Source organism: Mirounga leonina, unplaced genomic scaffold (genome assembly GCF_011800145.1).
Source record: "Mirounga leonina isolate KUSES-001 unplaced genomic scaffold, KU_Mleo_1.0 Mir_197, whole genome shotgun sequence".
NCBI lineage: Eukaryota > Metazoa > Chordata > Mammalia > Carnivora > Phocidae > Mirounga > Mirounga leonina.
In genome coordinates this window covers 5,235,641-5,262,597 of record NW_023270494.1, presented here as the reverse complement: position 1 = coordinate 5,262,597, position 26,957 = coordinate 5,235,641, and the positions used below count along the sequence as shown (strand labels likewise).

Below are 26,957 nucleotides of genomic sequence, written 5' to 3'. Positions count from 1 at the left end.
ACCGCCACTCACCGGGTAAGCAGACCTCAGGGCACAGCTTATTGTCCAGTGCTTTCACGCTGGCGATGCCAAAGTCATTGTTATTTTCACACTCCATACCTAGAAATGCGCATGTCCTCTCGCCTGTAACGGAGTTAACGCAGTTAGAGAGGGGCTGGCTGTATTTGTTCTCTGCTTTGCTGTCCTTAAAAAAAAAAAAAATCTTAAGGATGGAGACAAAAAAAATCAAATCATATGTTAAGAAAAAGACAGTAATTAAGTGGGTAAAGAGTGGACAATAAAGGAATCAAACTGCGTGGGCCTGTCTGTGTTTCTGCCCTGTCCTGCCCTGTCTCCTGAACTGGCCCCTTCCCAGCAGGTGGGGAGACCACTGGAGGGCTGCGGGACGTGGGCTCCACAGAGAGCCGCACAGGGGGCGTGGAGAGAGGCTGCCCCTGCTCCTGCCTGCGTCTGTCGGGGCCCGTCGGGTGTTTATGACCGCAAGGCTCTGTAAAATGATAAATACATAAAACAAAAACTAAAGTTCTCAGGTTCCATAATTTTGCATATTAGTCAGGATCACCACCTTCACAAAATTATGTTTTATTTTCCTATGAAACTTAGTTTGTTATTCTGAGTGTGTTTTAAGGGTCTGAGCACAAACCTACGGACATGTAAAGGGAAGGGGAAGGTTTCAGATGTTATTTTTCCTAGCTTCCCCCACGCCTCCGGTCTTCTCTTGATGAAAGGGAGAGGAAAAAACATAAATCCATTGTGTGGGCTCTGGAATGTCAGGCGGAAACCACCCGCCACCCTGCATTTTTCAGAAGCGAACATTCTATGGGGGGGGAAGCGCTCACAGAGGGTGAGACTTGGGAACCTCGAGGACTGAAGGCATCAACCAAGTGGAAGAAGCGCCCGACCCCGTCTTGGGTTGGCGCAGCCTTGGCGGCCAGGCCCTCCTTCGGGGCGACTGGGTCAGGCGGGAGTGGTCAGGCCAGCATGCACACCCCTCAACTCCCCAAGCGACGGCCAGCGCTAAAGCAGAAGCAACGAGGCCCCTCAGAGCAGCACAGGACAGAGATGCTGGCTCCCGGAGCCGGGGCGATTCCATTCCCAGGGGACTCTCCCCGCCGCACCTCCTCTTCCCACTTCCTTGCTCTGGAGATCATTCCTTCTCTCCCAGCCTTCCTGGACACAAAACACTTCCATCTGAAGATATAACGGAGGCCTGAGTCACAGTAAAGAGAGTCTTCCCAGCAGCCTACAGATCCTTGTCTACGCTGGGCTGCAGGTGTCGGACTCTTTCTCACACCTGCTCTGTGCCCGCTGGCCCCTAAGGTCTCTCTGCTACCGAAACACCAGCCATCTTCTTGGCTAACGCGGAACCAAACCACCTGCCTGACAGGCCTTTCTCCCAAGTGGAGGAAACTGTTTTACTGCTGCTGGTAAACATCAGAGCCGCCAGAGCAGCTCTGTGGACCCGGCCGAAAAGTGGAAGCGGGAAGGAAGGTGACGGGGGCTGCCCAAGAAGCTTCAGAACCTAGTCCACGCAGGTACAGAGCTCCCCGTGTGCCTTCTGCAGCAGCTTCGTCCTGACGTCCGTGGCGCTGAGGCCTTGAAAGAGCCAAGAAGACCACTGTGGTCCTCGAATACTCTGCTTGCTCTGCTATTCCATCAGGAAGACAAGCCTTCCCCAACAGCCACACAACTGAGTGGAGCCACCGAGTCATACCAGTGCCCCTTTCTGTACCCTTTAAAGATCACCCAGGAAAGGAATCTAATGAGAGGGAGCAAAAGACCAGGTCTTTTACCATCTTCCTGTGTGGGCGATCCATCCTCTTCCTCTATAACATCATTTCCCTAGGACAGAAGGAAGGTGCTATGAGTCTATAGAAGCAGTGAAGTGAATATATTGATCGGCTGAAGACAGAAGTAACTGGCCTAAGGTATCTCACTCCAGGGCCTTCGTCAATAGCTCACATTTCCCATCGTGGCTGAGAAGCCTAGGAGGCCTGGCAGAGACAGATTTTGCTTGGGGAGGCATGGTCTGCCCACAGGGACTAGGTCTGAGCCCCATTACAGACGTACCCAGGGAATGTCAGGATTAGCCTTGGTAACAGTTTAGCTCATACTGTCTCTTGAAGGTGGAAATAAACGTTGTCAAATGAAGAAGCAAACAGTAAGATCATAAAACTTCCAGAAATTCCTTAGGATCCCAAACCCTATCCAGATACTCCCATGAGAGCATCTGGCTCAAGAAAAAGTTCTAGTGCCCTCACTGTGACCTGGGCATTTCATGTACTTCCTGAGCACCTCCCTCAGGGCATTCTATGCTGAACCTGAATCCTGTCCCCACCACCTGCCATGGGGCTCCTGGATGAGTAAACAGTTTGTTTATTTTTTAGTAATCTCTATACCCAACGTGGGGCTCGAACTTACAACCCTGAGATCAAGAGTTGCATGCTCTTCTGACTGAGCCAGCCAGGCGCCCCTGGATGAGGATATATAGTCGGGGTGGGGGGACAGGGGGAGGCTAAAACCAGGTCACTGGGGTCTTCATGTCTCCCAGTGCCAGGAAGTTCCTGCACCGCAGTCATTCTGTGTAAATCCTAAGTGAACGAAGGACGACCACATCCTCAGGTCTAGGGTCTGGCTGGGAAGAGTTCCCTCTAGGACTCCCTCCAGGACGCCTGTTACACGCGACCATTGTGCTGTGCTAAGGGACAGTCCGCTGACCAGCACGCATAGCCACTCTTCCCTCTACACCACACCCCACCCCTAACTGAGCCAAACACGCCCCCTCGGAAGGCTTCTTCCAGAACAGCCCCCGTCCCATCGCACCCCCCGTCAGCGCCAACAGTCCCTCTGAGGGGAGGGAGCCCTGCCGCCCGCTACCGTGGTACCTCTGCGTCCTGCTCTTCGGCGGCCAGGCCCATGAAGCTGCTGTCTGCAGACCGTGTGGGCATCACCTGCCAAAGAGCAGCAGAAATCAAGGCCCGGACACCATTGCTCTCCCACCTGGCCCGCCGGCAAACCCAAACCAGGTCCTTGGGACAGACGTGGCACCAGACGGAGGAGTCAGGCGTGAGGGAGGTTTTGATTCAACGGCCCCACCTTGTTTTCCATGGCACTCCTTCCCAGCACAGCGGGTGACCTGGCAGGGATCCCTGGCAGGCCCTGGGTTGAGCTACTCTGGACGCGTGTGCAGAGCACAGAGCAGCAGAGACAATGCCCCCTCATCCCTCCCCTACCTCTCCTTCTGAGGGGGCCCTGCTGGCGGCCCGCGGCGAGGGGAGCGCCTCTTCCTCAGTGCCAGGGGCGATGTAGGAGCCGGACATGGAGGAGAGCGTGTCGGTGCTGATCTGGGAGTGCTGGCTCTGGGAGGACACCATGGACATGACCGACTGGGCCAGACTGCTGCTGGCAGGGTCTGCAGAGCCAGGGGAGGAAGGAAGGAGATGGGAGGTCAGGCATGGCTTCTGGGAGCAAACCGAGGAGCAGAGCGGCCTCCCTGTGCTCACGCAGCAGGCACGACAGTGGCCTCGTCACAGCCTCATCGACAAAGGTTTAGGTTTCAGGTCTTCCGAGGTTCTGCTCCTTCACATTTTAGAGCTCAGAACCCAACCCAGGGAGCAAGGATCTGCTTGTCCCTGAGTCAGCGTTCAAGGAGCCCATGATGGCAGGGCCGGGGGGTGAGATGAGCCCTCCCCGCAGTCGGCAGCAGGACCCCCCGGCCTCTGAGAGGAGCCTGGTTTTCACATAGCTTAGGTATCAACCTGCTGGCCCGAGTCCCTCTGGAGGGGCTGTCGGGAGCGCCGAGGACTGGGCCGAGCAGAACAACGTGAAATCGCTCCCGCTCCCTCATGTACCTTCTGGGGAGGAGATCGTGGAAGAGAGAGGCGTCCCCGTGCAAGATGACTGGTCGATAGCTCCCGAGGATGACAGGGTAAGATTCTCACTTTCTGGGGTTACACCACATTCCTGGAGGGAACGGAGGAAGGGTGTGAGGGCCAGGGGCCCGGGGAAGGAGGGAGCACCGGGAGGGCCGAGGGCCCCAGCGTCAGGAGGCTCTGTGCGGAGCAGGGGCGGTTTCTCCCCGCAGCCCTGGGCTGGAAGGGCTGCCTCCCAGGGGAGGTGCCGACTTCAGTCAGCACATCCTGCCGGGGGCTCAGCATCTGCTCGGGCCATACAAAGGCTGGAGCTCAGGTGACATGGGAACACCCCGGGTTTCCCAGGACTAGAAACCGCTTTCCTTCTGAAGAACACAAAACCAGCAGAGGCCTCACGGCCTGCGACGCGGCCCCCCCTTGGATATCGGGTTAGGTCCAGCTCTACGATCCTCGCACAAACACCCCGTTTGCCTCCCACCCCCCTCCGGACACCCAGCTAGCAGCCCCCTGCGCTAGTACCCTCACCCCGTCCCGGGCAGATGGGGGTTCTGTCCCCACCCCCTTTTCTCCACGAGTTCTGTGGTTTTGTTTTTTTTTTAAAGTAAGCTCCACACCCAACGTGGGGCTTGAACTCATGACCCTGAGATCAGGCGTCGCTAGCTGCACCAACCGAGGCGGCCAGGCGCCCCAAGGAGTTCTGTTTTTATTGGCCTTCAGGCACTCTGTCCTGCCTGAGCCAGGGAGGCCTGCCGAGGGCTCAGCTGCTCTCTGGGAGCCCGGTCTGCAACTGCGTGGGCCATGCTCTCCCATACCCCTGGCCTGCTCAGCACCCCAGCTTTGGCTCTGGGCCTTTGCACGGACTGCCCCACCACCTAGAATGCTTCTCTTGCCTTTCTCTATGAGTCTAAAAAACGCCAAGATCCAGCTTACATGCTACTCCTCCAGCACACCTCCCTGGTCTTCTCCACTTAACATAATCTCTCATGTCTCTGCCACCGCACCGTACTGTCCCTGCTCTGGGGGAGCTCTCTATAGTTCATGTTCATTCATTCTCTATAGTTAAGATTCATTCACTCGAGGGCGCCTGGGTGGCTCAGTCGGTTGGGCATCTGACTCTTGGTTTCGGCTCAGGTCATGACCTCATGGGCTGCGGAATGGGTGCCGTGTCAGGCTCTGCGCTTGGCAGAGATTCTCTCCCTCTGCTCCTCCCCCTACTTGAGCATGTGTGCGTGCGTGCTCTCTCTCTCACAAGTAAATAAATAAATCTTCAGAGAAAAAGCATCATTCACCCACCCGACAAATACGTACTGAACAACAATTATGTGCTAGACACAGTGCTGGAAACTGTGTGCCTGTCCTGTCCCCAACTAGACCCCGAGGACCCAAGGTCAGGGACCGCTTTATCAACTTTGCCTGTTGCAGTTCACCTAGCTCACTGCCGTACAAAGAGCAGGTGTCATAAGCCTGCTAAATAGAGCCCGTGGGGCTCACGGGCAGCACCCCACCGCACTGGGCTCCCAGCGCACCTCGGCCAGGCTCTGCAGCCACTGTCCCTATGTCTGGAACCCGCCTTCCTCAGACGTTTGCACACTCTCACCTCCTTCCAGCTCTGTCCACAGACTATTCTTTAAAGGCAGCAAGCCCCTCCTCTAGCCTCGAGCTCCCTCTCTCCCCTATCTGACACACGGATCCACAGCCAGTTTTTACTGCCCTGGTGTCCATCCCAACCCCAATACCAAGACAACCCCAATATCAAGACAACCCCAATATCAGCACCCCAAAGGCGAGGACTTTTGTCGTCTCCTTACTGCTACTGTTCTCAGAGTACAGAACGGCGCCTGGCACCTAACACAGGCTCAATGTATTGTTGAAAGGAGGAACGGAAGGAAACCTTGGCCTGAGGAGCGAATGAAAGCGGATGGACCTGGAGAGGCTGGTGGGACAAAAGTACCTGCAGGTCCAAGAAACGGAGAACGAGATTACCTCTTCCAGATGCTGGGCTGAAGGCCTCTGAGAGAGCGGGGTCTCTGACTCACTGCAAGAACGCTCATCTTCCTCTTCATGCAACACGGAAGAATTCTGGGACACAGACCTGCAAAAGTCCAGAGAGAGGAGCATCTGAAGCCAGTGTCCATGTAAAGAATGGAACTGGCCTGCACTCCCGTTAGCCAGACTCCACAGGAAGAAGAAGGCCCAGAGGGAAGGGGAGGGGAGGGGCGGATCCTAGGTCTTAAGAAGGAGGATGGAGGTGGGAAAGAGCCCTCTGGAGGGACTGAGAGCCCTCTGGGTGTCAGAAAATCTCCACTTTAGGGCGCCTGGGTGGCTCAGGTGGTTGGGCGTCTGCCTTCGGCTCAGGTCATGATCCCAGGGTCCTGGGATCGAGTCCCGCATCGGGCTCCCGGCTCGGCGGGGAGCCTGCTTCTCCCTCTGACCCTCTCCCCTCTCGTGCTGTTTCTCTCTCGCTCGCTCTCTAAAAAATAAATAAAATCTTAAAAAAAAAAAAAAAGAAAAGAAAATCTCCACTTTACCTTTAACTCCTTCAATAACTCGTGTCCGAACCAGGAAAAAACCACTGACATTTTTAGGGTCTCAATTATTTTTATCTATAAAATATGCTCCTTACTCTGCCACAGAAAGCTTCTCATGGCTGGTGCCTAGTTGGGTTTAAATGCCTAAGAGGTACAGGTACAGATCATAATGTCCTTCAGTCTTTAGACTATGCTCCCCATGGGCCTCACTGACCCCAGGGATGTCCTCTTCCCCATACCCCATCCCCCTACCAAAAACACACAAGATGTGCCTGTCTGGATTCTCCTAAGTACCCACATGCCACCTTATTTCCGCCCCCTAAGGAGTGGGATAACCTGCATGAGTGTTAGCCCCAGGTCTTCCGTGAAACGAAGAGCTCGGGAACAGCCCAAAGGGTCTACCCTGCCCTGGGGACCCAGGACATGAGCCAGTACCGAGGAGGGGAAAGATGGAGTGAAAGCGTATCACCAGGGACCCCAGGGTCAACACGGTTGAGCACCAACCACTCACTTGGAAAGACTCTTTTTGAGCTTGATTCCTTGGCTGCTGCAGTCAGGCAGGCGGTCGAGCGGGGAGAGTGTCCTGCCAGGGGGCAGGTGGCCATCGCTGCCGTAGGAGGGCAGCATTCCTGACAGATGGCCATCTCCAAGCACGTGGAGGGCTGGGACCGCTGGGGACGGGGTGAGGGGCCCATTGAGGGCTTCCAGAAGAGACACCACTTCATAGCCTGGCGGAATGTTCTCTGAGGACTAGGGCAATCAGAGACGGGTTGAAAAATTAATTAAGTACTCTTTGTTTTATGGCATGATCGTGTTTCTTGCTCTACACTTGAAAAATGTTTTCTTTTACATCTGGTCTGGCAAGAAGAGCTTCCGTAAGAGGCCAAAGAAAGATAAAATGTCACAGAAACCCATATTCTTAGATTCTGCTTCGAGATGAACTTCTTAGTAATGTTTATTTTTTTATCGTAATGGAAATATATGTTTATTACAGGAAATTTGAAAAATACAGAAAGATAAAGAAAAGGGGGGGGGGCGAAGAATCAGTAATAAAATCTCCCAAAATAAAACCTTCATTACCATTCTGGTATATTTTCTTCCAATCTTTTTCTCTGTATGGTTTACACAGTTATACTCTGTAAATAACAATTTTATATCCTGCTTCTGTCAGCAAACATAAATATTTCCCTTCACATACGTCCCCTTTTCATAGAGTCCACATTTCCTACCTCTTCTACTCATGCTGGGGATTTAGCAGCGTCCAACATTTCCTACTGTAAACCACATTTTTTTCTTTAAGATTTTATTTATTTGTCAGAGAGAGAGAGAGCACAAGCGGGGGGGGGGTGGAGAAGGAGAAGCAGACCCCCACCCACCGAAGAGGGAGCCCAAAGTGGGGCTCGATCCCAGGACTCTGGGATCATGACCTGAGCTTAAGGCAGACGCTTAACCGACTGGTGCCCCTTATTTTTTATTTATTTATTTATTTATTTATTTATTTATTTATTTATTTATTTGAGAGAGGGCACATGTGGTGCAAGTGAGCAGGGGGAGGAGCAGAGGGGGCAGGGGAAGGAGAGAATCTGAAGCAGACTCCTTCCTCACTCAGCCCTGAGCCCAGTGCGGGGTTCCATCTCAGGACCACAAGATCTTGACCTGAGCGGAAGGAACTCTTAACCTAACAGACTGCACCACGCATATGCCCCCCATGGAGTCTCTTTTAAAAAGCTTCCAAGGGGCGCCTGGGTGGCTCAGTCGTTAAGCGTCTGCCTTCGGCTCAGGTCATGATCCCAGGGTCCTGGGATCGAGCCCCACATCGGGCTCCCTGCTCAGCAGGAAGCCTGCTTCTCCCTCTCCCACTCCCCCTGCTTGTGTTCCCTCTCTCGCTGTGTCTCTCTCTGTCAAATAAATAAATAAAATTAAAAAATAAAATAAAATAAAATAAAATAAAATAAATAAAAAAATAAAAAGCTTCCGAATCTGAAAGGTGAAAAATGGTATCTCATTTTAATTTGCATATTGTGGATTTTTAATGTAGTTAACTTAAAAAAAAGATGTTTAACCAGCTAAGCATCCTCTTCTAAGAATTTTATTTATTTATTTTTTAAGATTTTTATTTATTTATTTGACAGAGACAGCGAGAGCAGGAACACAAGCCGGGGGAGTGGGAGAGGGAGAAGCAGGCTTCCCGTGGAGTAGGGAGCCCGATGTGGGGCTCGATCCCAGGACTCCAGGATCATGACCTGAGCCGAAGGCAGACACTTAACTGACTGAGCCACCCAGGTGCCCCAGAATTTTATTTTTTTTAATTTTAATTTTAATTTTTTTTCCTCTTCTGAGAATTTTAAAAAATATCTTTTGTCCATTTATTTTCTGTTTGATTCATGGGAGCCATGGCAAAGATATTAGGTTTCTCTCTGATATAAATGTTGTGAAGACATTTTTTTTCCTTAAATGATTCATGGTTTGCCTTTTAATTTTAATCCTTTACACATCTTTTACACACCTGAACTTTTAATTTTTTTATGTGGTAAAATCTACACTTTATTTTTTCTGTAGCATTCCTCTGCTTTTAAGCTTAGAGAGTCCTCTCCCATTCAAAGTCAACTAAAGACTCACCTAGAATTTACTCAGTCTTTAATGTTTGGTTTGCTTTGCTTTTGCTTTAATATAGTTAACTAGTTACTCTGTCTGGAATTTACTTGTTAAGCTGGTAAGGAGTGAAGTTCTAAGCTGATTTTTCCTCCCTAAATAGCTAACTAATTATCCTAATACCACGTACTGAAGGAGGGCTCTCCTCCACTTGTGTGTGAATGTGGAGACGGCGTCCGCTAAGACCACACAGCTTCCAGGCTGCATTCTAGCGCTATCTACTTGCACCGTGACACGGAAGTGAAGTATGTCATCCACTTGGCTCCCAGTTGCTGGAGCCATGAAATGGGATAAAGAAAAACAGTTACCTCCTTCGAGGACCCAGATAAACGTAAATGGTATTCCAGTGCAAAACAGTCATCCCCTTGTTCCTGCTTAGGGGGAGCTCCTGACTGGGGTGAGGAGGCAAGCAGGCTGCTCCAGGCACGGCGAATATTAACTGGACGCCGAATTTCCAGGGAGGAAAAGGGGGATTTAATGATCAGTATCCAATTTTCCGTTGTAATACTGGTTGGTTTTAACACAACGTGACCTCAGCCAGCTTACTAAACACTGCAGCTTGTCAAGGTTTAATTACTTGTTGCAAAGTCAGGTAAAGAAGGATGAAAGGTGCAAAGAGCCAGCAAGGAGACCAGAGCGCGTGCTTCCCGGGTGGTCCCGGTGCCCAGCCCAACTCACCGAATGCTCTTCTGAGTCAGACGTCTGGGACGAGATGATGGGGTTAAAGCTGGTTGGGGACAGGGGGCCCAATTTTTTCCTCATGGCCCGGATCTGGAGCAGTGCCCGGAAGGCTAGAAGAAGGAAACAGAACATCAGGCCATCCCGGTGCAGGAGTCAGGATGAACAGGAGCCGGGGCACAAGCCACAGGGCCCCCTCCCGCGCGCCGGGCAGGCGGTCAGTTTGCAGACCCTCCCGGTGGGTCTCGGCCTGCGGCTCTGGGACTCACGCAGGCGGCAGATGGGGCAGTTGTTGGCCTGGTAGCGCAGGGTGTCAGCACACGTGTTACACAGACAGAGGTGGCGACAGGGCAGAATCAGAGTGTCCCGCACATCGGAGAGACACACCACACACTCGGCACTGTTATCGCTTACTTCATCCTCAGCCACCTGTCCCGGGAGACAGAAACGTAGCCAGTGACACAAAGACCTTGGCGTCCTCTGTTTTCTTTGCAAGCAGCTTGCCTGAAGAGCTGAGACGGGGAGTAAGAATAAAATCTTACATTTACTTTGGACTTTACAGTTTAGCACGTGCATTTGCATACTGGGTTTCACTTATTCTGGGAGCTGTTTATCTCAAGCCATCCTAGGGGGCTCAGACGGTCGGGGCAGAGACATAAGGAGACCACACGGGGAAGGGTGGTGGCCATGTGGGAACTCTGCAGGGTAGCCGGGTAACTGAGCGGCCAGACCTCTGCAGAGGAACTCCTCCAAACCTGCCAAGGCTTTTCATTTCCAAAGCGATGTAAGCATCAGCATCTGGAATGAGGAAGAAAATACCCTCCTCGGACCAAACTGATTCCAGAGTTTGGCATGCTAAACCCCTAGATCCTAGCTTCATCAGAGCGTTTCTCCCTCTGCCTCCTGGGAAAAGTACATTCAGAATTTTGGATAGAACTTGCCTTAGAATCTTGTGTGTTGTACTTGTTTTCAATTCCATAGATCTCCTGAAGGAGGTAGCTGACCCCATCTACCTGAAGAGCAAACAGCAAAGTTCAAGGGCAGGCTGACTCCGGAGAGAAAGTGGGAACTCGCCCCTCAACCTTCTCTGGTAACCAAGGACTACTGATCCACAATGAAAAAACTCAAAGGCCTAGACAAGTAAAGGATGCTTTTATTTACTTATGTTTTCTCTGACATATGTTTCCCCTGACAGGGAAAAGAAAATCAAATGTTTAATTCACCCACCATTATGCCCAAGAGGGAACATAAACTTACTACAACACTAATTGCGTACTGCAGCTCACTGTTACGGACAGGAAAGCATAGTTAAGAAAGGCACAGACTAGCAAAAGGGTGGAAGAATATGCATCAAAAGAAAAGCATTAGCTGTATAATAGAAGTGAAGTGTGGACATTATAAAAATAAAGGAAAGGAGGGGCGCCTGGGTGGTGTAGTCAGTTAAGTGTCCAGCTCTTTGTTTCGGCTCAGGTCATGATCAGGTGGCGAGATTGAGCCCTGCATCGGGCTCCATGCTGAGCACAAAGTCTGTTAAAGTTTCTCTCTCCCTCCCTGCCTCGCGCTCTCTCTAAAATAAATAAATCTATTTTTAAAAAGATTTTATTTTTTAAAGATTAATTAATTTATTTTTAGAGAGAGAGAGCGCACAAGCGGCGGGGGGGGGGGGAGCAGAGGAAGAGGAAGAAAGAGAATCTCCTGCAGACTCCCCGTTGAGCACGGAGCCTGATGCAGGGTTGGGTCCCACGACCCTGAGACCACGACCTGAGCTGAAATCAAGAGTTGGACGCTTAACCAACTGTGCCACCCTGGAGCCCCATAAATAAATCTTAGAAAAAAATAATAAAGGAATGGAACAGAGAAAGAAAGAGAGGAGAAACAGGCAAGGGAAGGAGTGGAAGAGAAAACATGAGAAGAGAGACAGAAAGAGAGTAGGACCTTGAAGGGGAGGCCGATTGAGCCCCTCCACCTGCACGAGCCACCCCACCACCCACATGGCCAAGGAGCCCTCTTGGCCCTATTCCTTAAAACCCCAACTTCAATGCCCACTTGCCCTAGCCTGGGCCATGTCAGTGCCAAAGCAGGCCCTTCCCTTGTTTCTCTCTGTGAGCCCACTCCTCCCTCTGCTTCACCTCTGTCCCACTGAGGTCCTCCCCTGAGACTGAGCCTGTCACTGATTTCATATCCCACTCTCCAGTTTGACAGAGTCTGTTGCTAATGTCAAGCTGGCAATAGGAAAATAGATAAACCATTTACCTTGAGCTACCCTAGCCTTTCCATCCTCTCTAGGTGTCCTGGAGAACAAGGCCTCCCCATGAGACAACTCACCAAGGCTTGGCCTTCCTAGGCAGTACCCTGGGCTCAGGATCTGTTTTCTCCTCTGCCTTTTAAAACTTGTTTCAACCTACTAATTGATTAAATTGGAAAGGATATTATCAACAAATTTATACTCAGGTGTTATTAACTGCTACTGACTTCATGAAGAGGGAAGAACATTTAACCCCCAAGAATGAATAATGCATCTATCACGCATCTGCAGGGAGGCCTGCCAATGCCCCTGGCACCACTCTCCCCTCCTCACTCTCTCTGACTCTGCTCCCACTCCAGCAAAAGTGGAAAAAAAAGTACTGGCACCTAGCAGGGGTTAGGAGCAGAACTTGCCGGTCATTCTGGAAGGGGGCAGGTGGCCAGTAAACTTGGGATTGTAGAAAAGCGGTGGTGGGATGAATTAGGGCCCTGGGCTTAATTGGCTCTGAATTGGACCCCAACACTTTATCCTTTAGCTTGGAATGTTTCTCACCCTGGCATTTTAAATAAAAAGAGCTCTCCCTAAACCTAATGTCAAGAGACAAATCTTGCCCTTTCATTTCTCAAGTCCTTTGCTCACATAAGGGCCGCCGCAACACCAACAATTCTGGAACAATAAAGACACCCAACATCAGTATTCCTTTCAGGCCACCCAAGGAGTTTCTAACACACAAAAGTACTCCCTTTTTTACTTTTCTTTGATTTAAAAAAAAAAAAAGGGTGGTGGGAGAGAAGAAGGGTGCTTAGCAAAAGAGAAAAAAAGAGAAAGATCAAAAGAAAGAAGGGTGGGGGGACACAGAGGACCCCTGGCTGTCAAATACTTACCACTTGTTTCTGTTTGAGGGGCTTGACGCAGAAAGTTCCATCTGTGTGCTGGAATGAAAGAGAACAGTTATGACCTGGAAGGAGGGGCAAGACGGTACCAGGTGTTCTTGGTTACTGCTCTCAGTTACACATGTGTGCGATTACAGACTCCTCACACCCGCAGGGCCTTCCAAGTATCCAGTCTGACCTTTCCTTTTTTTTTTTAATTTTTAAAGATTTTATTTATTTATTCATGAGAGACAGAGAGGGAGAGGCAGAGGGAGAAGCAGGCTCCCAAGGAGCAGAGAGCCCGATGCGGGACTCGATCCTAGAACCCTGGGATCATGACCTGAGCCGAAGGCAGACGCTTAACCATCTGAGCCACCCAGGCGCCTGACCTTTCCATTTTAAGAGGAAACTGAGGCCTCGGGAGCTGCAGGTCACACAGCAAGTTGGCAGCAGGGCTGCAACTAGACCCCAGGGTAGCCTCCGGCTTGACCACGGCCTCCGAGCCAGGCCCATCCTGCTGCACTCAGGCAGCCGGCAGACAGGGCTGCCCGCGTCCCCACACAAAAGCCAGTTAAAAGTAATAAAGTGAGGCCCTGTGAAGTTACTCACCTTTTCGAAAGTGCCCAGCAGTACATGGCAATGGCCAAAATACTCTGGAAAAAAAAAAAAGGCACATGGAGGAGGAAGAAAGCCCAACACCACACTTTGATGCCCGTCTACCTTCCCCGACTCCCCGTACCCAGCAAACCAACGCTCTGGGGTGTGAGGAGAAGGGGCACATTCTGTGACCCATGCTGCTCTCGTCCGGGAGCACGCGGGGCCGTAGAGACCACCTGCCTGATCCCGATGGAGAGGGCCTGTTGTTCGTGCACCACCAAAGGGCAGTGTGTACAGCGAAAAGAAGACAGAAAGTGCCCATTACCGTCTCCTTCATCCACCACGGCGTGGACCACTAAAGGGTAAACCTCTCGGTCCAGATCAAAGCCAAGCTGAAGGGAGAGAAAAGGAAAAAAAAAAAAAACATGTTGAAATGGCACAGTAGTCCATCAGGGAGGGAGATGTCGTCAAGAAGCATTAACTTCGGGGCGCCTGGGTGGCTCAGTCGGTTAATCGTCTGCCTTTGGCTCAGGTCATGATCCCAGGGTCCTGGGATCAAGCCCCGCATCAGGCTCCCTGCTCAGCGAGGAGCCTGCTTCTCCCTCTCCCTCTGCTGCTCCCCCTGCTTATGCTCTCCCTCTCTCAAGTAAATAAAATCTTAAAAAAAAAAAAAAAGCAGCAGCATTAACTTCATCTCTGCTCTGGTTCGTCAACCTTGTGACCACCTAAGTCTGTTTCATTGAAGGCCACGGTTTCTTTCTTTCTTTCTTTTTTTTTTTTTAAGATTTTTATTTATTTGCGAGAGAGAGAATGAGAAACAGAGAGCATGAGAGGGAGGAGGGTCAGAGGGAGAAGCAGGCCCCCCGCTGAGGGACTCGATCCCGGGACCCCAGGATCATGACCTGAGCCGAAGGCAGTCGCTTAACCAACTGAGCCACCCAGGCACCCTCCACGGTTTCTTTCTAAAGCCTTGTGGCTATTAAATCCTCTAACTTGCAGGTGCTTTTCTCTGAGCATGGCTTTCTCCAAGTATCTGAGGTGAATGGGCTACTTTGGAACAGAAAAATTAACGACATCAGGTATCTCTTAAGGGCGTGAAGGAGTCACAGGGCTGAAGGACAGCGTGGCCTCCGAGCTTCCAGGGAGCCCAGGCACTGCTGGCCATAGTCTGGACGAGGCCCTAGGCCCCTCTGGGTCCACGTGAGGAAGCTGCCCCTGCCCCTCCGGCCAGCAGCCTGCCGCCTGGTCCAGAGGCCGCTCACCTCCTCCTCCGGCCACTCGGAGGGGTCCACGGTGTGGGAGGGCAGGCAGAACTGCTGACACACCCCTCGCTTGTAACGCACCGTCTCCGACTGCAGGCTGTTGTCTCTGGGGAGGTAGCTGTGGAGCAAAGAGGGAAGCAAAGCGAAAGTCAGCAGCGAGCCCAGACAGAGGGGCCACTTCCTCTGTCCCACGCCTGGTCTCAACATCAGCAGGCTCTGGGTACAGAAAAGGAAAGGAAAGAAAATATTTCCCTTATCATCCATTTCCTTTGCTCTTGCTCCGTCATGCCGCTAAACTTATCCATTCAACCCACCCATCCGCAGAAAGGTCGCTTAATTGATGTTTAACAGCATCTTGATGAAATGAAAGGTTCCGCGGCCACCTGCCACGGCACAGGATGGCACAATTTGCAGGGAAAAGGTAAAGAGGTGGGGCTCTGGGACGAAAATCCAAATTCAGGAGCGAGATCTCACCTGGCGGTAGCAGCAGGTTTCCTTCCACGGACGAGTGTGGAAGGCGTGGACCCTCACCCGTGTGGGAAGGACGCGGCTCACCTGGTCTCTGGTTCTCACCTGGCAATCCCATTCTGGAACTCTTCCGTGGCCTGATAGTAGATGGTGATGGCCACCCGAGCGTCAGTGTCAAAGGTGAACTCCACGTTGTAGCGGACTTTAGCTCTGCCAACCTCTTCTCCAGGGGTCTTTACCTCCTCCGCACACCTGGGAAACCACACAGACTCAGCATTTGGGGGATAGCAAATCAGTATTTTTAGATTTATCTTTTTTTTTTAACTTAATACATTGTGAGCTTCTCTCCATGGCCATAGACTTTAGGCCTCTGTCTTCATTCTGAATGCTGGCCAAGTCCCTCATGACACTGTGGGGGGGCATTTCGGTGATGTCTGATACTTCACAGCGCTAGTGAACGCTTGGGCATTGGCCAGAATTTTTTTGTTTTTGTTTTTGTTTTTGTTTTTACTGTAATTGAAGTTACTACTCACATAGTTTACATAGTTTCCACAAGGCCTGTCACAAAAGCAGCAGCCCCCCTCCCCCCGCCTCCTCTTCAGAAACCATCTCTACCTCTTTTAGCTGATCATTTTGGCATTTACCTGCATGTTTCTACAGAACATGCTCACACGGTTCTTGACTTTTCAGTTTCAGGTGTTATCCACAGACTTCCTACCATGGGAGGCAGGTTTTCTTTCTCTTTCCTCTCGCTGCCCCATATAAGTACGCCGCCCCCCAGTGCATACTTCATGATTCTGGTAGCTCAGTACCTTCGTGTCTGCATTACTGCGATTATATTCACATGATCCCCAACCTAGCCACAGAGTAATCGCTGATTATTTGTCTTTTCCTGCATCAGTTTTTGTTGGAGTTTGGGCTCATTTCCTTTTTCAGTGGCTCAGTTTTCTGTGTCTTTTATCACCCACCCAAACCCTAGCCCTCTGCTGGCTGGTTAAATCTCTCTCCATGTTCAGAAGCGCCAGGTGCTCCGTGCATTTCGTCTTCTTGAGGAGGTGCCCAGGGGACCCCAGGCCTGCTATGTGCCTGCACACAGCCTCCAGGGACCACCCTCCCCCATGACCCTGGGAAGTCCCCGCCACCTCCTTCCCGCATCTCCTAACTTCTTCATCAGGGTACGCTTTCCTTGTGGCAGGGCCCCTCTTCCACTAGGATGTGTCGGAGGGACAAACTCTTTGGGAGATTTTATTCTACAGTCATACTACATTGAAAGTTTGGTTGAGTAAGGAGTTCCAGGTTACAAATACTTCTAAAAAGCCATTTGAAAGCATGGCTGCATTATCTCTCAGCTTCTAGTGTTGCTCCCAAGAAGAAGCTATTCTGATTGCTGACCCTGTTTTCCTTTGATGTAGGGCCTTTGCCTTATCATCCATTGACCTGGGCGCTCCAGTGGTCCTTGCCATTTAGAAACTCAGGCCCTCTGGTTCTGGGAAATTCTCTTAAATTAGTTATGTCATTAATGATGATTTCCTTCCTTCTATATTTTCTGTTTTCTTTCCAGAACCATTAGTTGGATGTAGGACCTTGTGCACTGGCACTCTATTCTTTGTATCTTTCCTCTTTTCTGTATCTCAACCTTTTCACCCCCATTTTCTGGAATGTTTCAACTTTTCTTCTTCCATTCTATTGGCTTTTTCATTTCTGCTACTATGTTTTTAATTTCTGAGTCTTTTTTTCCCCTGTTGGTTTGTTCTGCCACTGTCTTTCATATTATGGGCATTCCTTACACATCTAAGAAGCTTTGGTTGTCTGCTCATATTTAAGAAATTTCAAACCCCAGAGATGCCTGGGTGGCTCAGTCGGTTAAGTGTCTCCTTCGGCTCAGGTCATGATCCCAGGGTCCTGGGATAGAGCCCCACGTCAGGCTCCCTGCTCAGCGGGGAGCCTGCTTCTCCCTCTCCCGCTGCCTCTCCCCCTGCTTGTGGGCTCTCTCTGTCAAATAAATAAATAAAATCTTAAAAAAAAAAAAAAAGAAATTTAAAACCCAAAGGCGCCTGGGTAGCTCAGTCAGTTGAGCGTCTGACTCTTGGTTTTGGCTCAGGTCATGATCTTGGGATCCTGGGATGAGCCCAGGGTTGGGCACTATGCTCAGTGGGGAGTCTGCTTCCCCTTGCCCTCTGCCCCTCCCCTGGCTTGTGTGGGTGCTGTCTCTCTCTCAAATAAAATATTCATTTGAGAGAGAGAGAGACAGAGAGAGCACAAGCAGGGGGAGAGGCAGAGGGAGAGGGAGAAACAGACTCCCCACTGAGCTGGGAGCCCGACACGGGGCTCAATCCCAGGACTTGGAGATCATGACCCGAGCTGAAGGCAGATGCTTAACCATCTGAGCCACCCAGGTGCACTAAATAAAATAAAATCTTAAAAAAACGAAAGTTAAAAGCCCTAATTGGAACTCTGAATGCATGGTGTAGTTTGGGGACCCTGGGCTTCCCCAGAGACTGATCTGGGTCTTTGGAGGAATCTCCAAGGCCAGTCTCTTTGGTCTTCCCATCCGGGAGGGTTCTACTCCTCAGAGACAGTGTTCCTCTCTTTGGACGAGGGCCTGGGGGCAGAAGGTGTGAGGGCGGCAAGCTGGAGGGTTCAACATCCAGTGTACCTAAATTTACTTAACCCCCATTTTTAGTACTGAGTTCAACTTTAGCTGTGCCTGGGTCCCCTGAGTCCAGGGTCTCTGTTTTAACTTTTCCATTGAGAATCGTCTGCCAGCCTTCCGCCAGGGTGTGGGGAGGGCAACTCTGGCTGTGCAGCATAGCGGGGGATCGGACAGCCTCTTCAGCATGCTTCCCACCAATCCTCTTCATTTTTGCCTCCCATCTTGGTGTCCAGAGGCCCTGGTACTGCCAATTCCTGAGCCTTCAGGGGTAACAGTTTAACTGGGTGACTCTCAGCTTTTCCTTCTGCTCACTCAGGATTCTGATCTCCAGGGCCTGCTAAGTTATTTAACACTGGCCTTTGTTCTAGTCCCTAAACCGCACTGCTGTGGCTTCTTTCCCATCCCCCCCAGGTCTTCTGGATTAATGCTTTTAAAAAATACTCGTATTAGTGGGTTTTGACTGGAAGCAAAAGATGTTCAATCCTCCATCTTTACCTGGAAATCTGTGAATCAGAATCTACCCTATTCCCGTAATCTTGGAAAAACAGAGCAAGAACACCCTTCACTCTAACGGTTATTGAACAGCAGGTGTTTTTCCTCCTATTATCTTGTTGAATCCTGACAACAGCCGAGAAAGGTAAAGTGTGGTGTTGCTCTCTAAGCTCAGGGACTTATGTGAGCACGTGCTCGGTGCTTGCAGAGCTGGGAAGCAGGGTGGTCTTCGGCTTCCAGGCGGGGTTCTGCTAGCGCCTCCCAGCACTGCAGAGTCTGCTGGAGTGTGGCCCTTGAGCCATAGCCACGTGTGATGAGAGAGAAACACAGTGCAGAGAGTGGCCTCAGGAGCCTCAATCCATTCTGCTGCCTCGGGGACTGCCCCAGGGAGGGTGAAGCGCCCCCAGGAGGGCGAGCCCCCAGCTGCAGGCTGCTCCCCGGCAGAGCACCTCCCTCTGAGGCTGCCTGGTCCCCAGAGTGGACTCCGGGGCTGGGGGAATAGTTGGAGAAGCAGTCAAAACTTCAGGGACAAATGAAACATAAAAATGAAGAGAAAAAGACAGAAAGTAAATTAGTGGCTGCTTAGGTCTGGAAGAGAGTTTTGAGGGGGGAATGTGGAGTCACCACGAGTGAGTCTAGGGTCTCTTTTGGGGGGTGACGAGAATGTTCTAAAATTCGATGGTAGTGATGATTGCACAACTCTGAATATACTAAAAACCACTGAATTGTACACTTTATTTTATTTTTTTTAAGGATTTTTATTTATTTATTTGACAGAGAGAGAGAGCGAGTGAGCACAAATAGGGTGAGCAGGAAAGGAAGAAGCAGGCTTCCCGCTGAGCAGGGAGCCCGATGTGGGGCTCAATCCCAGGACCCTGGGATCAGGACCCGAGCCAAAGGCAGACGCTTAACCAAATGAACCACCCAGGCGCCCCTGAATTGTACACTTTAAATGGGTGAATTGTACAGCATGTGAGTTTTATCTTAATAAAGTTGTTATATTAAAACAATTATCTGAGAGAAATAAACTTCCTAATGTTAACAGGACTGACATCTTCCGTGTCCATTTAGAAAAACCTGGGACCCGTCATTTGCCCTAGCCAAATCTGCCTTCCCAGGGGACCAGCGAGTGCATTAGCAGACTGGCTATCTGCAGCATCAGTGTCGAAATTACACTATCTTAGAGATCGCACAGAGAAGGCAAGTGTTGATGATCATTAATGTTGATGATGATGATTAACCAACCAGCCGAGGGCACTATGAGTTCCTCAGAGGAAGGACACATGAGATAAAGAGTAAATGTAAGCAATAAAATAAGGATGTTATATTCCAACTTCAAATATCCCATTTTTCCCTAGGCTTGCTGAAGCAGTGGCAAAATTCAATTGTTCTCGCAATAATTCTTCTTTTTTTTAAAAAAATAATAAAACAAGGATAATAAGGACTGCTTCCAGGAAAGGGAAAATCCTTCACAAACACAGACGCCAAGTTCTGAACAATCTAGATGCAGGAAGACCTAATCTCCGGGGCCAGGGCTGCTCGGTCAGTGCCAGGGCGGTTCACGTCCCTGAGCCCCGGGGGATCAGACTCCGGGTCTGGCAGAAACTGCTTCCCAAGTCTCTGGGGGGAGTCGGCTGCGCTGCACCTAGAACCTGGCCTGAGCCCCACCCCAGGGGAACTTACTTTACGAGTCTTAGTGTGTCCTTCCGGATGTTGATCAGGCTTCTCAGAGTCTTCACGGGCTCTTGGGGAGGTGGGGCAGCATAAGGAAACTGTCAGAAACAAAGTGGGAGAAGGCAGTGTGTTTAGAGAGACCATAACTGTCCCCTCCTGGCACAAAGCCTCATGGCTGACAAAGAACAGCCTTTCGAGGTGAAATGGGAAGGCCCCACTCTCCTAACTGAGGACACCAAGACCCGACATGTTAAGTGAACTTGCTCAAGGTCACAGCCAGTGGGAGAACGGGGATTCGATTTGGCGTCAAAAGGGCTAGATTTATCTGCTTTTTCCATTGTAGGCAGCTTATTTGAGTCAGCATTCAAAATGTGGATAACTAATAAAAACTCCTACTGAAGTTCCAAATACCAAAGGACACACTGTGGCCGAGTTAATCACAAAAGGCTTTTCCATCTGACCTGAGACAACAGGGAGCCAGACCTGCAAGGTTTTTCCTTCAGTGAAGCCACATGGTGTCTTCGGAATTTAGGAACTGCAAATAAAAGAGAACCCCATCATGTGTACAGAGCTGAGGCTGCAAACAGTGAAGAACAAATTTTCCCTGCAGCTGGTTATATAAAGCAGAGTTCTTGAAAATGTAGCCAAGAGCTATTTTGGGGTCATCAAAGGTTTATGATTGTCATTTACCTTATGCTTTCACTCTTTCCCCATTGAGATGTGGAGTTCTGCATGATGATAATGAGATAAGGAAGGGGACGCAGTAGAAAATTTAAATGGGGTTTGCTTTCAGACAATTAAGAATGATTTTAATGCTGCCAGTATTGTTCTAGTGTTATCTGGACAATAAACATGTTTTACACATAATTCACAGAAAACCCACCGACCAGTCTTTGTAGCTTGGCAAAACTGTGGTACTCCTAGCTCTAGAACTGTCTACCTCCTAGTGCTGGGATCAGAAAATAGGACACCGACATGATCCTCTAATTGTGCCTTCACAGATTTTTGCTGAATGTGGTTCTTTTTCTTGGGAAACATAATTTAACCTACGGTACATCTGATTTTATGTATTTAATATGATTGCTGATAATTCACTTGTATGAATGTGACCCTGAAGTAAATACATTCCGTCTACCTTATGTGCATTCAGATTACCCACTTTGTGGGTATTATATAGCAACACTAAATGTGTTCATTGATACATTAAACATATATTCTCTTAAAATATAGGACTGTTGGTTTTTCTAGTTACAAAGCAATACATGTTCAAGTAGAAAATCTGAAAAACACACAAAAAATACAAGATAGGCTACAATTTCACCACTCGGCAATACCAAAGTTAACACTGCAGAATGTGTCTTGGAGAGATAGGCCTCCATTCCCCCATCCATCCATCTCCTCACCTATCCTTCTCTGTATCTAGGCACGGTTTCAAACTGTGCCCACTATTTTATTCTCTTTTTCACTTAGAAAGATGTGGTAAACATTTCAAAAGTCTATAATCAGACAACATGACTACACACGTTGGAGAAAGGGACATAGTTTATTTAATCAATTTCACAGTATTCAATGTTTTCCATTGGTTTTACTCGTTTTTCGTCGTCGTCGTCTTTTTTTTTTTTTTTTTGCCGATACAAATGTTGTGGTGAGTGCCTTGTTCCTACATTTCTGCAGGCTTGTTTGATTACTTCCTTAGGACAAATTCCTAGAAGTGGAATTACTGGATCAAAGAGTAAGCATATTTTTAAGACTTTAAAAAATATTTTGCCAAATTGTTCTCCAGAAAGCTGATTCCAATTTTGCTCTCCCACTGGCAGCATACGAGGAGGCTTTTCTATAGGAAAGCTGCAATTCTAGTTCAGATCCTCTCTGTGGCCCATTTCCCCACCCCCCACTTCCCTAGGCTGTCACACTAAAGGAATTTAAAACAATTTTAAAATAAGCTTAAGCAAAAAGTAATTAGGCAAGAAAATCCGACACAAATGCTAGTCTATTCTAAAGCCAAAATAAATGACTTTGGGATTAAAATTTTTTTCTGGAGTAGCAAAGTTAATCATATTCATTTGCACAGGTACTTGGGAGTTATCCATAACTCCTACCTGAGTTTTAAAAAAAAGGCGATTCTTCTTTCATTCTTCACCCTCCCCCCCCAAAAAAAGAAAAACAAAAGGAAAGTGAAAAAGAAAGATGAGTGTTCTTCGTCTTCCACTTAGAATAATCCTGGAGCTTCAGTTCTCTGTCAGAAAGGTACTGACCTCGAGGGTTTGTCCATTAGTCTCCGAGCAGACCAAACTTTATTCTTTGTCCACTAGTCTTTACCTAAAGCCTGTCTTCATTATGAAAAGTGCCACAGAATTCCAGAAACTGCATTTAGGTATCCTTCATGAAGCTGCTCAGTTTATATACTCCAGAATGATGTCTGAGAAATGGGAAGGCATTCCATAAGGCCATCTTGAGCTTGAGGCAAGAAGTCAGGATAGGCCTTACAGAAGGCCTGGCAGTCTTCCTCCATCTGTGGACCTGGTGGCATATTTTGTACAAGATTGAAAAGGCCATCTCTTTCCCTTGACAGGCCTAGTTGTGCCAAGGTTGTATCTGAGAGAAGAAACTCTGTTTGGTCCTTCTTTATCACCATTTACTCCTTAATTTAGTGGATGTTTACTGAGTATCTACTATGTGCCAGGATCAGGCTGGGTTCTTTATATATATATATAATTTTTTATGTTACTTCATTTAATTGTGGTAAAATACACATAATATGAAAATGTTCACCTTCACCATTTTAAGCACACAGTTCAGTGGCCTTAAATGCATTCACACGTCATGCTGCCATCACCACCATCCACCTCCAGTGTAAATACATTCTTATTTGGGGCGCCTGGGTGGCTCAGTCGGTGAAGCGTCTGCCTTTGGCTCAGGTCATGATCCAGGGTCTTGGGATCGAGTCCCAGGTCGGGCTTCTTGTTCTGCAAGGGGCCTGCTTCTCCCTCTCCCTCTGCCCCTGCTCGTGTGCTCTCTCTCTCTCAAATAAAAAAATAAATAAAATCTTTCAAAAAATAAAATTTAAAAAGTACATTCTTGGGGCGCCTGGGTGGCTCAGTTGGTTAAGCAACTGCCTTCGGCTCAGGTCATGATCCTGGAGCCCCGGGATCGAGTCCCGCATCGGACTCCCTGCCCAGTGGGGGTCTGCTTCTCCCTCTGATCCTCCCCCCTCTCATGCTCTCTCTGTCTCATTCTCTCTCTCAAATAAATAGAATCTTTAAAATAAATAAATAAATAAATAAATAAATAAAATAAAAAGTACATTCTTATTTGATATGCTCAACACTAAGAGACATGTCTGCCATGCACACCAGATTGTCAGGTCCTCAAGGAACTCAAAAATATGTTGGTTGATTAGATAAATGAATGTCAGTATTAACATCCTCATTTTGCAGATGAGAAAACTGAATTAAAAGATTTGTGTAGGGGCGCCTGGGTGGCTCAGATGGTTGAGCATCTGCCTTCGGCTCAGGTCATGATCCCAGGGTCCTGGGATCGAGTCCCGCATCGGGCTCCCTGCTCCTTGGGAGCCTGCTTCTCCCTCTGCCTCTCTCTCTCTCTCATGAATAAATAAATAAATAAATTAATTAATTAAAAAAAAAGATTTGTGTAATTACTGAAGACCCAGGGCTAATGAGTAGCAGCATCAGGATTTGAACCCAGAACCAGGAATTGACTCCAAAGCCACATTCTTTCCATTGCAGCTGCCTCAGCTAGTGCAGGGCAAGCGGCTCCGATCCCGGGAGTTCTCTAGGAGGCTGTGTAAAGTGTAGAGAGTCTGACAGTTAAACACTCACTGCAAAAGATACCAAATCCTGTTCAGGTTCTGAACGCGAGTCGAAACTCTGGATTACATCCTTACGCTTAGCCAACGGTACCTACAGAAGCAGATCTAATGCAATACTCCTTTTAGATTTTAACGGGAGTATCTGAGGTCTCAGAGAAAAGCTTCCTTGGAGCACAGCACGACGGAATCCTTTCATTGGCAAGATCTAAGAGCCCCTGCGGAAGACACGAACATACATTCAGGGCATGGCGGCGCCAGAGAACACCGCCAGCGGCAGAAGCAGCCACTGCTCACCTCCTGCCTGAGCTGCTCAAAAGCGTGGTGCTGACAGATATTTCTAGAACACAGTGGTTTCTCCTCGAAACTATTTTTAAGGAACAAAGATGTGTATCCATCCACTGAATACTCTCACTTCACCCTGAGTCGCGTGCTGGGCTTGGGATTCGGTGAGGGGCCAGGCACCCCTCTCTCGGTTCTGTCCGTAGGGGGCCCAGAGCTGTGACAGCTTGCATCTGGTCCAGCACCCTCCCAGGACTGGCCTGCTGTGTCTGTACTGAAAGTAGCCCAAATCTCAGAGTCCTTTAAATCCCGAACATCGCAAGTCCAGCACAGGAGCCTAGCACAGGCTCAGCCAAATGAACTCTTTCTTTCAATGGGCCCCAGGGGATTGCCCATCCAGGTTGTGCGTGAACACTGAGCAAGTAAGTTCCTCTTTGGCCTTTTATCCTAGCGTTCATCAGTTTCCTTTTACACTTGCCGGACACTGGCCAAGTGCCACCTAGTGACCAAAGGAGGAACTGCCAGTTTAGACGGAACAGAAGCAGCGTCGTGCGCCACTGAATGAGTCCGTGTGTGAGTGTGTGTGTAGCAACCATATATCCTAGATTTCTTTTTAAATATTTTATTTATTCACTTGACACACAGAGAGAGAGAGCACAAACAGGGGGAGTGGCAGAGGGGGAAGCAGGCTTCCTGCTGAGCAGGGAGCCCGATGTGGGGCTCGACCCCAGGACCCCGGGATCATGACCTGAGCTGAAGGCAGACGCTTCACTGACTGAGCCACCCAGGCGCCCCGTCCTAGATTTTTTAAACCATTCTAATTTCTAATTTCACTTTTTTTGTTAAACTACCCCAACAGATGCACTCAGATTTTGTTGTAGAAAATATGTTCACAATGCCTATGAGGTAATAAGATATCTTATTTTAGTTGTAAATTATTGGGCAATTCCCAGCAGTCTATAAAAAGGACTACAGTCATTCAGAAAAATAATTAATTAACTTCAATAATAAGGTTTTTTTAAAAAAATACATAATTTGAGGGGCGCCTGGGTGGCTCAGTCGTTAAGTGTCTGCCTTCGGCTCAGGTCATGATCTCAGGGTCCTGGGATCGAGCCCCACATCGGGCTCCCTGCTCGGCGGGAAGCCTGCTTCTCCCTCTCCTACTCCCTCTGCTTGTGTTCCCTCTCTCGCTGTGTTTCTCTCTGTCAAATGAATAAATAAAATCTTTAAAAAAAACCACATAATTTGCTAACATTTGCTATTAGCCTCGGCCTTGGTCATATGCATACAGCAGCCTCCATGTGGCCGTTGGGGGCTCCCTCAGTTGGCTACTCTGTCCTTTGACAATGCCTCCATCATTTTGTGAGCACTTCCTTACTTTTTAGAGTCACAAGATATTCTAGGTTAATCTTATGTTTTTCTCCATCCCTGGAATTGATCATGTCTCCAAAGAGCCCTGGATTTTTTATTTTTTTATTTTTAAAGATTTTATTTATTTATTTGAGAGAGAGAGAATGAGAGAGAACACATGAGAGGGGATAGGGTCGGAGGGCAAAGCAGACTCCCTGCCGAGCAGGGAGCCCGACGCGGGACTCGATCCCAGGACTCCAGGATCATGACCTGAGCTGAAGGCAGTCGCTTAACCAACTGAGCCACCCAGGCGCCCGAGCCCTGGATTTTTTAGGGAAGTCTACTTCATACCATTATGTACTCACTAATCTTTCACTAATGAAGACTTGATCTGTTTCTAGTTTTCACAATTACAAACAATGATGCCATGAACATTCCTTGAAAGGAAACTTAATAGGAAAAAAGGCTGAAAAATAGAAAAAAAAAAAAAGGGGGGTGGGGGAGAAAAACAAATTAAAATGCACTAATTCAGTTTTCATTTAGGAAAGAAAATGCTCCGAATGCCAAAGCCCTGCTTCAAAGAGACAGGATATTATTTTAGATAATCTATAATTAAGATAGAAAAGTACTCATTTTATACATTAGCAGATATGTAATATTTGTGCCAAAGAATCAAATAATAGTTACTATGGAAACCAACATCTGGGGTCGTATGAATAACTCATTTACAGCACTACATGCATGCTTTCTTTTATAGATTTTAGGGCTTTTATATTTAAATTTCAGTTCCTTTTTATTTAATGTCTGCTTATTTTCTCAGCTTTCTCTACTTCCCCTCTTCTCAGATGTGTAATGTGTCCAAGACTTACCAGTGGGTATTTTTAGGCTGGTGATGCTTTAGAACATTTTCTTAAATCAGTGTCAGGGGAGAACAGTTTAGTCTCGGCTTGAACGTTGTGAAATGAATACAAATTTGCCTATTTAACCAGCCCTGAGACAGACTGTATTGGGCCTGCGGTGGACCAGAACGTCAAATGAGCTATATTTATAGCAGTGAAACCTTTTTTCACTAATTTCCCATCCATTCGATTTCCCATTACTCGTGGGGAGTCAATCACCAGTGTAGAAAGACTGGTGATCACAAAGCTGATAACATGCGAGACACTCTTTCCACGTATATCAAAGATGTGAGGGAGACATTAAGAGGGTGTCACAAGATGACCTTAACACAAAGATGCTCTGTGTCCAGGTTCGGTTACCAAAGGAATCAATCCAAGAAGGCAGTCTATTTATAGTCTGTTAACTCCTCTGCAAGGTTCCCTGGCAGGAAGCACACAGGACCAATGTCATGGCTATGTGACATCACATCTGATGTTGACCTTTTCCAAAATATTTAAACCCTAGGATGAGATTACGTCCAATTAACCAATTCTCTCCAATCACCCTAACAGGTGATAAGAAAAGCATGAAAAATCCACTGCAGAGTAAAGCATCCACCATAAAATC

At 48.6% G+C, this 26,957-nt stretch overlaps 1 protein-coding gene across 2 annotated transcripts in view; it reads right to left on the bottom strand.

Annotated features, from left to right (window-relative positions):
• The window catches only part of RNF157 (ring finger protein 157), a 79,620-nt gene that overhangs the window by 8,314 nt on the left and 44,349 nt on the right, over positions 1-26,957 (bottom strand). For both annotated transcript variants that reach the window (XM_035025962.1, XM_035025963.1), the window contains exons 3-18: positions 20,003-20,091; positions 15,280-15,426; positions 14,707-14,824; positions 13,770-13,836; positions 13,457-13,500; positions 12,860-12,907; positions 10,672-10,743; positions 10,000-10,159; positions 9,731-9,843; positions 6,912-7,150; positions 5,856-5,964; positions 3,852-3,963; positions 3,234-3,412; positions 2,886-2,951; positions 1,794-1,842; positions 13-123 (exon numbers count right to left, since the gene is read on the bottom strand). In XM_035025962.1, coding sequence (XP_034881853.1) covers positions 13-123; positions 1,794-1,842; positions 2,886-2,951; positions 3,234-3,412; positions 3,852-3,963; positions 5,856-5,964; positions 6,912-7,150; positions 9,731-9,843; positions 10,000-10,159; positions 10,672-10,743; positions 12,860-12,907; positions 13,457-13,500; positions 13,770-13,836; positions 14,707-14,824; positions 15,280-15,426; positions 20,003-20,091 — 1,723 coding nt within the window. The remainder of the gene's footprint in view (positions 1-12; positions 124-1,793; positions 1,843-2,885; positions 2,952-3,233; positions 3,413-3,851; positions 3,964-5,855; positions 5,965-6,911; positions 7,151-9,730; positions 9,844-9,999; positions 10,160-10,671; positions 10,744-12,859; positions 12,908-13,456; positions 13,501-13,769; positions 13,837-14,706; positions 14,825-15,279; positions 15,427-20,002; positions 20,092-26,957) is intronic.